General features: G+C 47.2%; 1 protein-coding gene across 5 annotated transcripts in view; it reads right to left on the bottom strand.

The window, feature by feature from the left end:
- TGFBRAP1 (transforming growth factor beta receptor associated protein 1) overlaps window positions 1-10439 on the bottom strand; it is a 29358-nt gene extending 18919 nt beyond the window's left edge. The window contains exons 1-5 of one of the 5 annotated variants that reach the window (XM_083501458.1): window positions 9858-10439; window positions 7800-7905; window positions 5282-5983; window positions 2141-2335; window positions 77-231 (exon numbers count right to left, since the gene is read on the bottom strand). In XM_083501458.1, coding sequence (XP_083357584.1) covers window positions 77-231; window positions 2141-2335; window positions 5282-5983; window positions 7800-7845 — 1098 coding nt within the window. In that variant the 5' untranslated portion in view covers window positions 7846-7905; window positions 9858-10439. The remainder of the gene's footprint in view (window positions 1-76; window positions 232-2140; window positions 2336-5281; window positions 5984-7799; window positions 7906-9857) is intronic. The other 4 variants (XM_083501459.1, XM_083501460.1, XM_083501461.1 and 1 more) reach the window with 4 other exon arrangements.
- Between the last annotated feature and the right edge of the window lie 1624 nt (window positions 10440-12063).

Here is a 12063-nt window from a genome sequence, read left to right as displayed (position 1 = left end):
TTCCAGCTTTTCAAAGCTTGCCTGCAATTCTGCTTGCCTTCACATGCCCAGATGCATTCAAAAAATACCAACAGACCTGAAATTTCTCTTTCGGAATATTTCTTCGGGCTCCCTTTGCTAAGACTAATGCCTCTTCGACTCTGTGGCTGGCCAACAGATCCTGAATCTGTGTTTCCAGAGGTAGTGGGACCAAGATATAGACCCCTTTGGTGGTAGCCACAATTACTCTGCCTGGGGGGGAAAGAATGAAAAGAAGATGTCCATTTTACATGATCGCAAATGACTTAAAAAAACAAAAACAGAATATATATATAGAAAAGTCACTGAGATGCATAAACTAAATGCAACTTAAAGAGGAAATACATTTTGAGGAGGAGATTTGATTTTGAATTGATTTTAGAATGAATTGATTTTAGAATGCATTTCAATTAATTGATTGTGATTTTATGTAAACGGTGTTACTTTTATTGTTGTTAGCCACTCTGAGCCTGGCTTCGGCTAGGGAGGGCGGGATATAAATAAATTTATTATTATTATTATCATTATTATTATTATTACTATTATTATTATTGCTGCAAATCCAGCACAATGCAAACACAGCAATATATCAGATAATGGCGAAGTTAGGAAGGCAGCACCTGGCCTTGCAAAAATGTAGTTACCATTGGGATCAAGTATCTTTGCTGACATTTTAGTGATGGAACATGCATTTAAGTTACAAGTACACAAATGGTCGCTGATGGTTCTACAAACACGTTTTCTTCCTCCATTTTAAAATGAAGAAATGAAACTCCACATCAGTTCGGTTTAGCTAGTGTCTGCCAGTTTATTTTTAGAATATGCCAGTTGTATTTCCACATAAAAAGGCGCTTGAAGCAACACTTGTACAAACAACATTAAGAGTGCTGCCCTTGCACAATCTCAAATCATGCTCATGCTTTCCAAAAGTGCCAAACAAACGCTGTCAACCGCTTTATTTTTTGAGTCTCTACGATCTTCCATAGGAAGTACTTCCATGTCACCCCCACAGGAGAGATATTTTGTGTCCGATGGCAATAAATATCCTTCACGTTGGACAACAGAGTCTTATTACAGGAAGTGCACCCTCTTGAATCAACCAGCTATTTACAGCCAGCGGCCATTTTGTGTACGTCCAAGTGACACACGAATGTGCCAACATGTGCGCCAATTTTGGCCCAAGAAGGGGGAGGAACTAGGCGGGGACACGACAGGTTGACATGCACAATGACCTGGAAAGCGACCCCTTTCGTAGGTTTGTCCATATATGCATTTTTCAATCACTGTATGCACATTCGAAGTGTGGGTTTCCTTAACTCAGAGCATGATCGTTCCTCAGAACATGGATGAGGAACTCCAACTTCCATCAACCCTAGCATGGCTAAATGTCGGTGTTGATGTGTAGCAACACCTAGAGAGTCACAGATTATACGCCCTTTCCTTAAGAGTGTGATCAGTCCTGAGAATACACAATAAAAGCCATTCAGCTCATTAGCTCCTTAGGGCATGTTTTGCGGCTACACGTAGAAGAAGAGTAGAAGAGTTTGGATTTGATATCCCCCTTTATCACTAACCGAAGGAGTCTCAAAGCGGCTAACATTCTCCTTTCCCTTCCTCCCCCACAACAAACACTCTGTGAAGTGAGTGAGGCTGAGAGACTTCAGAGAAGTGTGACTGGCCCAAGGTCACCCAGCAGCTGCATGTGGAGGAGCAGGGAATCGAACCCGGTTCACCAGATTACGAGTCTACCTCTCTTAACCACTACACCACACGTAGGCCGAGCAGTATGGATAACCCGGGAATGTAATACAATACTTAATATTTTGAGTGAGAAATGCTGAGGACTAAGATGGGGAACCAGATTGCTGATGGACCACAGCTCCCATCATCCTTGACAACTGGCCATGCTGGTTGGGCCTGTTGGGAGTTCAAAAACATTGGAGGACCACAGGTTCTTCACCCTTGGCTTAAGAAAAGCAGTTCAGTGGTTTGCTCTTGAGCCAGTCCCTGCCTTTTATGTTTTTTTAAAGACTGTAAGAAAAACACTTAGATCTCCCCCAAAGTATTTCACCACACACACACACACACACACACACACACACACACACACACAATTAGGTACCTTCAAAGTCTTGCAGGATATGGCCATCCTTAAAGGGTAGTGTTTGTTTTTGCTGCTGGTCTAGCATACTATGCACCGTAATGAACTCCTCGTCCAGTGCAACTACGTAAGGAAAGCAGAGGGCAGCACCAACCACGTTTTCTGACCAGTGAACAGGAGCACGCTGGGAGATGCCGTCAACAGTTGCAAACATGCCTGCCGGTTTAGAAAGGGAGCAATGAGTTAGAAGTCTGATCGGACAACCAACTGATCACCCGGCTTCTACACAGTTATCTGCATAAAGCTACACCTTTTTAAACTGTGTTAACCAGTTTGGAACATTCCGTCACACAAGTGAGTTTTAGAAACAAATAGATAAAAGGATAGGTTGTGCAAGAATCAGTTGTGCGGACTGTTGTGACGCTCCGAAGACCGACGAGAGAGATGGTCGGCTGGAGCCTGCCCTACCTGGCTCTCACTCCGCCCTGCCCCCAGCCGGCAGCTGATTGGCTAGGTGGGGAGGGGGTGAAGTGATGGCCAGTAAGCAAAGGGGGTGTCACCCAGGCACAGGAAGCCCGTGCCAGGATGCAAACCCCGCCCACTGCTTTGAAGAGTGAGCGGTCATTGTGCAAGAATCAGTTGTACGGACGGTGATTTCAACCAGACGTTCGGTGTCTCAGTTGCATTTAATGTTAAAAAGAACGTTGCATGACATTTCCGTTTGGTCATCAGCGATGTTCTGTCCTTCACCATACAGTAGACAGAACGGACACCTTGTGGAACAAGTCAGGTACATTTGTTTGAAAGAAAGGTCCATAGTGTTCAGTGGTATAATAATTTAATAATAATAATTTATTATTTATACCCTGCCCATCTGGCTGGGCTTCCCCAGCCACTCTGGGCAGCTTCCAACAAAATATTAAAATACAATAATGCATCAAACATTAAAAGCTTCCCTAAACAGAGCTGCCTTCAGATGCCTTCTAATAGTCTGGTAGTTGTTGTTCACTTTGAACAACAACTACCAGACTATTCCACAGGGTTCTACCAGCGTTCCACAGGGTGGGTGCCACTACCGAGAAGGCCCTCTGCCTGGTTCCCTGTAACCTCACTTCTCGCAGTGAGGGAATCGCCAGCAAGCCCTCAGTGCTGGACCTCAGTGTCTGGGTAGAACAATGGGGGTGGAGACGCTCCTTCAGACATACTGGACCGAGGGCATTTAGGGCTTTAAAGGTCAGCACAAACACTTAGAATTGTGCTCAGAAACGTACTGGGAGCCAATGTAGGTCTTTCAAGACCGGTTTTATGTGTTCTTGGCGGCTGCTCCCAGTCACCAGTCTAGCTGCCGCATTCTGGAATAGTTGTAGTTTCCGGGTCACCTTCAAAGGTAGCCCCACATTGCAGTAGTCCAAGCGGGAGATAACCAGAGCATGCACCACTCTGGTGAGGTGGTAGATACATGCCCACTGAACTATCTATGGCTATAGTGCTGTTCTCTGCAGTACACGTGCCCCTCTGCTGGAAAAAGATCTTGCCCACTGGTGGAGAGTCCCCTCTGCTCCGTTCCTCGCCTCCTGCAGCCTGTGGATCTAGGACTTAGGGATTGCTCCATGTGCTATCAAGCCTAACAACAGTACACAGATGTTTCCTCGAGAAACGAATAGCCACCTGCCCTCTCTATAAGAACAGAAGGCTCCACTTATTAAGGAAAGCAAGAGTGGACTCTCATCTTTAACAAGCTATTTACGCCATGTAGGATTCACCTTATCTCAGGCAAAGCTGGGGGTCTTATACTGAGCTCTGGCTGAGCCATAAATGCTTACGGATATCAGCTGTACAAAAACAACCTTAATTCTACAACCTGCAAAAGGAATCCAAGCGCGTTAGAAAAGAGGACAATAAATAAATATTAGCAAGGAGGTTGCGATTCCCCCCAGAGCATGCAGTTTGAATCTTGAAGCAGCACCACTGACTTCAGTGTTGGCTTAACAAAGTTACCCTGCACCACTTACTTCGTTTGTTTCTTACAGTAGGAAAGTCCTGGCATAATTCTGTTTACAATTCAAGCCCTGCATTAGATGAGTCAAGTCAGTGACATGGGAGGCACCCGAAATGCCAAAAAACATCAGAATTCAATTTTAGTGGAATGCCACTAACAGCCTGATCCTACAGTGAGTGAAGCAAACCCAATCTCATTGATTTCAATGGGCTCAAGCATGCCTAGCACTGATTAGGATCAGGCAGTAAGGAAGCATGAATTTCCAAGATCATTCGTGTTTTCCAATATGCTACTTTTTAAAAAACAAAACAAGATTTATCAGCAGTTGCTAGAGTCTTGGGGCCTTTCCACACAATTGGCTTTTAGTACAATATGCAGCACATCTCCCTCCAGACTGTGATTTTATGACGTTCTCAAGTTAGAAAATAGAGGCCTGGCGGAATGCAGCCTTTTACCCTGCCAATTCAGTGCATTCATTCATATTACAACTGCTGCCTGGGATGTGCCTGCACAATTGTCATAAGCATTTGCTGGGCATCTTTAAACGCAGCACGCCAGCCCTGTGTACACAACAGTATGTAAACTTTTGCTGTTTATTTCCTTATTTCTTTTGTCGTCTGCATGCTCTGCTGCTGTGAGATTACAGCTCGTTGCACAGAAATAAGGTATTGGTAAGACCGATTAGGAGGGATGCGGGCAGTGCTGTGGGTTAAACCAGAGCCTAGGACTTGCTGATCAGAAGGTCGGTGGTTCAAATCCCCACGACGGGGTGAGCTCCCGCTGCTCAGTCCCTGCTCCTGCCAACCTAGCAGTTCGAAAGCACGTCAAAGTGCAAGTAGATAAATAGGTACCGCTCTGGCGGGAAGGTAAACGGTGTTTCCATGCGCTGCTCTGGTTTGCCAGAAGCGGCTTAGTCATGCTGGCCACATGACCCGGAAGCTGTACGCCAGCTCCCTTGGCCAATAAAGTGAGATAAGTGCCGCAACCCCAGAGTCGGCTATGACTGAACCTAATAGTCAGGGGTCCCTTTACCTTTACGACTGGATAACACAGCACCAAGGAACAAATGGATCAAGATATGACATATCATGGGAGGACCAAACCCTTTCTAAGCACAGACCCAAAATCTTCCCAACGGGAAGCAGAGAACATTGCGACCTTACCTAATCCTCCAGGTCCCGCCAGCAGGAATTCTTGCCTGCCTACTCTTTTCACAATGGGCCGTCTCTCTTCGCTAGAGTAAGGAAAGAGGTCTTGGGAAACGCCAGTGTCGTAGTTCAGAATAATGTACTGGGTGGTGAGAGCGAGGCATAAATAGTGGCCGTCTATAGCCACGGCACAAGGCTGCTCCGGGGTGAGAAGCTCCTTCACAATCTGAACGCGGTCCTCATAGACCAAGAAGAGCTGGATGGTCCTGCGCTTGACCGAAACGATACAAACCTCAACGCAGAAAGGATCCCCGCTCATGGGGTTCTCGTTCAACGTGAACATCGTAGCTCCCTTGATCCTGGCCCCCGTGGGGATGGGCTCCAAGTTCATCATGTTCATCAGTGTTATGGTGTTGTCGCAAAGCACCAGGAGCCGATTGAGCGCAGAAGCGGCTTTCAGCTCCCCCACGGGCTTCCGAAAACTCAGGTATTTGTGCAGCTGTTTGGAGACGGAAAAGGACGTTTTCTCAGCTGGCGAGTTCTTTTCTTCCAGCAGGAAGTAGTAGATGGAACAGTCATTGGTTCCGATATACAGGTTCTTCCCGCAGCACTCAATGCATTCGATGTTGATCCGAGCTTTGTCGCCCATCAGCAAGTCCCGCTCCACCGCGGGGACGAGCCTGAAGGCCTTGACACTCATCGCGCTTTCCAGATGGCCTGCCGCGGAAAAGGAGAAGAGAGGCTTATTTTTATCCACACCCAGGCAGCAGGGAGAACAAACAGAACGTTTAAAGGGAATCAACCCAGACCTTCAGTTTGTTAACAGCACCTGTAAACAGATGCCCTTTCTGACGCGACACTAGAAATGGTACATCTGTTAACTTCTCTCCGTACGTGGCTAGCCTGAAGCTAATATAAGGCAAGCAGACTGGCGCAGATCGGCTCAAAATCTGCAGTCTATAACTTTATCGGCTCCAGGCAGACAGCAGGAAGAGGAAAAGCACCTCCCTTGGTTTACTGGGCATACAGGTTGCATGTATGTTTGTCCAAGAAACCTTTTCCACCACGGACCACTTTAAAAACTGTTGAGAGTCTTGTCAGAGCACCTAATGATTTTTCTGCCCATTGCAACAATTGTAATGTGCTGTGCTAGACGCTATATGATTTTTTAATTGTTTCCACTGCTTTTTAATTCTTGGATCTGAAATTCCATAGAATTGAAATTGTAATACAGCAGACCCACAACTTACTTGGGGGTTATGTTCCAGGAACAGCGCATAAGGCCATCATTGCATATAGTCAAAACACAATGCAATGGTGGGTGGGATTGCCAAAGTCCCCTCCACACACACACATCCCCTTTTAAAATATTATTATTATTAGCACGTAAAGCTAAATGCACACAAGTTAAATGTGCATAAGTTGTAAGTGTACTTTACAATAAAATACAAATAACCACCTGAATGTAGCTCACAGGTCCTGGTCGTCCACAGACCAGTTTGGGAACCCCTGCTTTAGGAAGACGTATGTAATTCACTTCTCTTTGATTTAGTACACTTTTGTTGCTTTCTTTTTTCCAAAGCAGCACACATGGCGTCCCCAGGCATTCCCCAATCCAGACACTGCAATATGGCTTCCTGTGCCCTGAGACCGTGTCCCTGCACAGCCGTGGCTTCCCCCCTCTCCTTTCACAGCTTCAGAAATACTGTACTCACATTACCTGAACACACAGCTGCGAGGGAGTCACTTTCACTTTAATCCTGACATAAAACTGAGTATACCCTCAAAACCTTTCAAGAAAGCAAGACGGCTTCTAGATCTTCCCAATTTTTTGTATCCTAAATAGTGCCGCTATCCAATTTTCTGACTTCCTAAAGCCATCATAAGGGTTGGGAATACTTTTTGGAATTAAGTGCTCACTCCCAGTGGCTCAGCAGAGAATGTGCGGCGTGTAATCTGACTGCATCATATTCTCCTTTTGCCACACATATTGCAGTGGTTAGAGTGTTGGACTAGGGCCTAGGAGACTAGGGTTCGATTCTCCACTCAGCCATGAAGCTCAATGGGTGGCCTTAGGCCAGTCACTGCCTCTCAGCCCAGCCTACCTTGAAGTGTTGTGGTGGGGATTAAATGAGGAGGGGAGAGAATAATGAAAGCCACTTTGAGCTCTATGGAGGAAAAGGAGGGATAGAAATGCAACAAATAATACAAGGTGGTGTAAGAGAAGTGTGGGGAGCCTCAGGCCCAGGGGACTCTCCTTTATACCCAAAACCAATGCTTTTGCGTGGCTGGAAAAAGCCCTCCAACTGCCTTTCACTTTCCTATATGGAGAGATGTGCAGGCACGCTCCTTCGATGGGAAATGGAGAGGTGTGTTGGTGTAGACACCTCTGGCTTTTGGGTGTGGCTGGAATTTAACCTGTTGCTCCACCTGCTTTTGCCTGTGGACCTGCCTACCACTGGCACGAGACACGCCCCCCCCCAAGGAAGCCCAAGAAAAAATGCAGCCCTCAGGCTGAAAAAAGGTTCCCCACCTCTGATACAAGCAGTGGCTTTAAGAGGCGCGTGCCTCAGTTTCATTTGCTGAGAACACCGGTTGCCATCTTGCCTCTGGGCTTGCTAGGAGCATCTTGTTGGCCACTGTGGGGAAAAAGGTGAAAGACTAGTCACTAGGCAGGACTTTTTTCTCCCCCAGCATAGTTCTTTCCCCCCGATGTTTTGCTGAGCAATTGCCAGTTTTCATCCCGTTGCATGTTGTAGCTATTTAACCGTATATTAAGTGTGGCGATAACAACAGAGGTATACAAGGTACAGTGGTACCTCGGGTTACATACGCTTCAAGTTACATACGCTTCAGGTTACAGACTCTGCTAACCCAAAAATAGTACCTCGGGTTAAGAACTTTGCTTCAGGATGAGAACAGAAATTGTGCTCCGGCGGTGTGGCAGCAGCAGGAGGCCCCATTAGCTAAAGTGGTGCTTCAGGTTAAGAACAGTTTCAGGTTAAGAACAGACCTCTGGAACGAATTAAGTACTTAACCCGAGGTACCACTGTATAACAATAATAGTTTACATGAGATATCATTTCTCACCTTTCTTTCAGTTCTACTGATCTTAATTCTACTGCTATAAGGAGACTTATTAAGATTTTTCTATAATGCGAGGTCTCATTGTAGATTGTCATTTTCTTACATGTAAATTATGCCTTAAAACTTTGGATTCGTGGTTTTGCATATTTTCAAGACGCACAGCGGCTGTCGAGTAGGCGACACACAAATTTAATAAATGACAATGATGAGTATTCTGGGCTGACTAATGTGCTCTCGAGTGCCGAGGAGTTCATAGAATAAATACAACAACAGAAGGCTCAGCCATGCCAATCCACAACTGAATATTGCAACACACGGATGACACAGTAGTCCACCTGCAATTGTGAAATGCAACACACCTGTGCTTCCTGCCTGGATTTTGATAACCAGAATGACTCTATGGCACCTTTCTTTTATACAGATTACCTGTGTCCGCTCTATTAAGACATCAACAACATGACACACCACAGAACCCCAGCAGGTGATGTTGTAAGGCTTTCTAACACCACTGCTTACGAAGAGTGTGGAACTGCTCAACTAACTTCTGGGGACAGTGTGACTTCCATGAAACTTGCCTACAACCAGTGTTTTTTCTACTGCCATTCTGTCCCTGCTCCAAGGGAGTCCGGAAGAAGCAGCTTGTGTGTGGAGGCCGGGTCAGTTCTTGACCTTTTCTTTCTTTAGGCACGGAATATGGCCGTCATTACTTTTTGAAACTGCACAGAGGCGATCAGCCCAGCCCAGCCCAGCCCAGCCCCTATACCTAGTGAGAACTGGTTAGCCGAAAGCCTCGCTGGTAAACAAACACACAGAGAGAGCCTTGAAGTAAGGTAAAGGTAAAGGACCCCTGGACAGTTAAGTCCAGTCAAAGGTGACTATGGGGTTGCGGCACTCATCTCACTTTTCAGGCCGAGGGAGCTGGCATTTGTCCACAGACAGCTTTCCAGGTCATGCGGCCAGCATGACTAAACCTTGAAGTATAAGCAATGGGAAGATAGTAAGAACGAAGTAAAGAAAGAAACGTGCAGCGGAATAAGTACTGTGCATAAGGCAGCAGGTAATTGGAGGGGGTGGGGATTTCCTCCACCAGCTGCAATTACCTGCCGTCTTATGCACAGTACTTATTCTGCTGCCAATAATGTAAGAATGGGAAGCTGAATTGCTAAGAAATTTGTGTAAATTGCGTAAAGTTTATCAAGCCTGTATAAATATATATATTGGTCGGTTTCCAACCAATGAAAACACAACAGGGCATCAAACGTATTTAAAACATTTAACAAACTTCCCCATACAGGGCTGCCTTCTAAACACCGTATATAATATACATGAGCCTAATGGTGCCTAGATGGTGTCTCTGCACCATTCTTACCAAGATGCAGGGAGGAGCTCTGGCTGCTGCAACCCAGCCCAGCCCACTATCCACCAGCCTCGCCCCTCCTTCCTTTACCCCCCCCCACCCCAATTCAAAAAACCCGTCCACTTGCTACACACGAGTAGTACTTACTAACCCTCCCAGATACGGAAAGGGAAACTGCGCTTTGTATCAAGCAACGCACCAGGCCAGGCGAGCAGTCTTGGGCTAGCAGCAGCGACACCCCCAGCACCCAAGGGCACCACGCCCACCCCGGGGCGGGCGCGGGGTTGACCCCCCTGCCAGCAAAGGGTGCCGGACCGAGGCAGAGGCAGGGAGACCCGGGAAGGGGCCGGGAAGGAGGAGGGGGGCGAGGAAGACGCGGGCGTAGCGTCTTTTTTTACCCAGCCCCTGTTGACCGTCCGCGCCGAGGCCTCTGCTGCGAGCCGAGCCCGCTCCTCCTTCCAGGCCCCGCGGTTCTCCCGCCGCCGCGGTGGCGAAGCCAGCGGCAGCTGAGTCTCTCCCTCCGGGGGCGGCGGCGGCGGCGCCGCGGCCCTTCCGGTCACAAGGCGAGGCTGACAGGCGGAGGCTCCTCCCGCTGGAAGGGAGGGAGCAGAGGGAGGGAGGGAGGCGGGAAGGACATCTAGTCCAACCCCCTGCCGTGGGGCAGGGAGACGCAGCTGCCCCCGACGGGGATCGAACTTGCGGGCTCGGCGCCCCCCGACGCCACGTTCCAACCGACGGAGCTGTTCCAGGCTGGACCGGAGGAGAGGGATCCTCCCAAAAGGATGTTCCTCTGGTCGCAGTCCTGCCCGAAAGGTGCCTCCAGCTGCCAGGGACAAGGGAGGAGGGGGAAAGACGGATGTTCAAGGAAATAAAACAACTCTCTGGTTTTTAGAAGACGTCTGAAGGCAGCCCTGGATGGGGAAGTTTTAAATGTTGGGTGCCCTATTGTGTTTTCATGGGTTGGGAGCCGACCGAAGTGCCTGGGGCAACCCAGCCAACCCAATAATAAAGTCGTCTTCTTCAGTAGTCAACCCAATAATAAAGTCGTCTTCTTCTTCTTTAGTCAACCCATAAGTCTTCTTCTTCTTCAGTCAACCCATAAGTCTTCTTCTTCAGTAGTCAACCCAATAATAAAGTCTTCTTCTTCAGTAGTCAACCCAATAATAAAGTCTTCTTCCTCCTCCTCCTCTTCTCCTTCAGTCAACCCAATAATAAAGTCTTCTTCCTCCTCCTCCTCTTCTCCTTCAGTCAACCCAATAATAAAGTCTTCTTCCTCCTCTCCTCTTCTCCTTCAGTCAACCCAATAATAAAGTCAGCTGCTTCTTCTTCACCAGGAAGAACTTTCTGGAGGTAACAGCTGCTTGACGGTGGGACAGGTGCCCTTGGAAGGTGGTAGATTGCACTTTCCTTGGGAGGTTTTTAAAGCAAAGGCCACCTGTGCTTGGTACTTCAGTTGAGATTCCTCCATTCTTGTTTATTTACTCTTATTATTTAAATTTGTATACCTCCCTATACCTGCAGCTCTCAGGTATGTCTCAACATAAAAACACGAAATACGTATAATAGAAATAAAAACAAGAGCGACCCAATAATGTCCCCCAACACATTTTAAAAGGGCATTGGGTGCATGGCAGGGGGTTGGGCTAGGGGACCACCTCCCCGGTCCCTTCCAACTCTACGATTCTGCAATCTGCGTTGGGATCTGCTGCCCCTGTGGCAATCGCCTTACCTGGCCTCATGGGTGGGCCCAGCCCTGGTTGCAGTCCTGAGGTGGGGATGGAGCCCGATGCCCAGGCATGTTGGCGGCAAAGTGCTTTTTGAGGATGTGGTCAATGGGGCTTGCTCTCTGGTAAGTGTGTCCTGAGATGTCGGTCAGACTAGGAAGTGATTTTAGTATCCGTAGCACCTTAGAGAAGTTGAGCCTTTTCACCAGGTGTAATGGTGGCGAGTGCACTTCAGTGGCGTCATAGCCCAAAGTGGGTGGGACACCCTTTCCAGTCTTTTGGTGCCACCATTCCCCTGTTGCTTGACCACTATATGAAATTTGGCTGGGGACTAGTTCCCCACCCCTCTCTTAAAGTTTTATTATGGTATCTATTAACACATGACATACCGGTATGTGGTGTTAACCGATTTATTACGGTATAAGCTTTTCCGCACTACAGATGCATGACGTCTTACGCTATGTTGGCAGATTTTATATATATTTATGGATATTTGAATTGTAAAGCAATGAGTCCAGTCCAGAATTATGTTTAAACTTAAATAGCAGTAGTTACAAACAAAGATCAAGGAGCATTTCCATTATGTTGAAACAGATTTAAACTTACAAAGGAGTATGTCAAAAAACACT

Source organism: Podarcis liolepis (assembly GCF_965112155.1).
Source record: "Podarcis liolepis genome assembly, chromosome: 4".
Taxonomy (NCBI): domain Eukaryota; kingdom Metazoa; phylum Chordata; class Lepidosauria; order Squamata; family Lacertidae; genus Podarcis; species Podarcis liolepis.
This window is presented reverse-complemented; position numbering and strand designations above follow the sequence as displayed.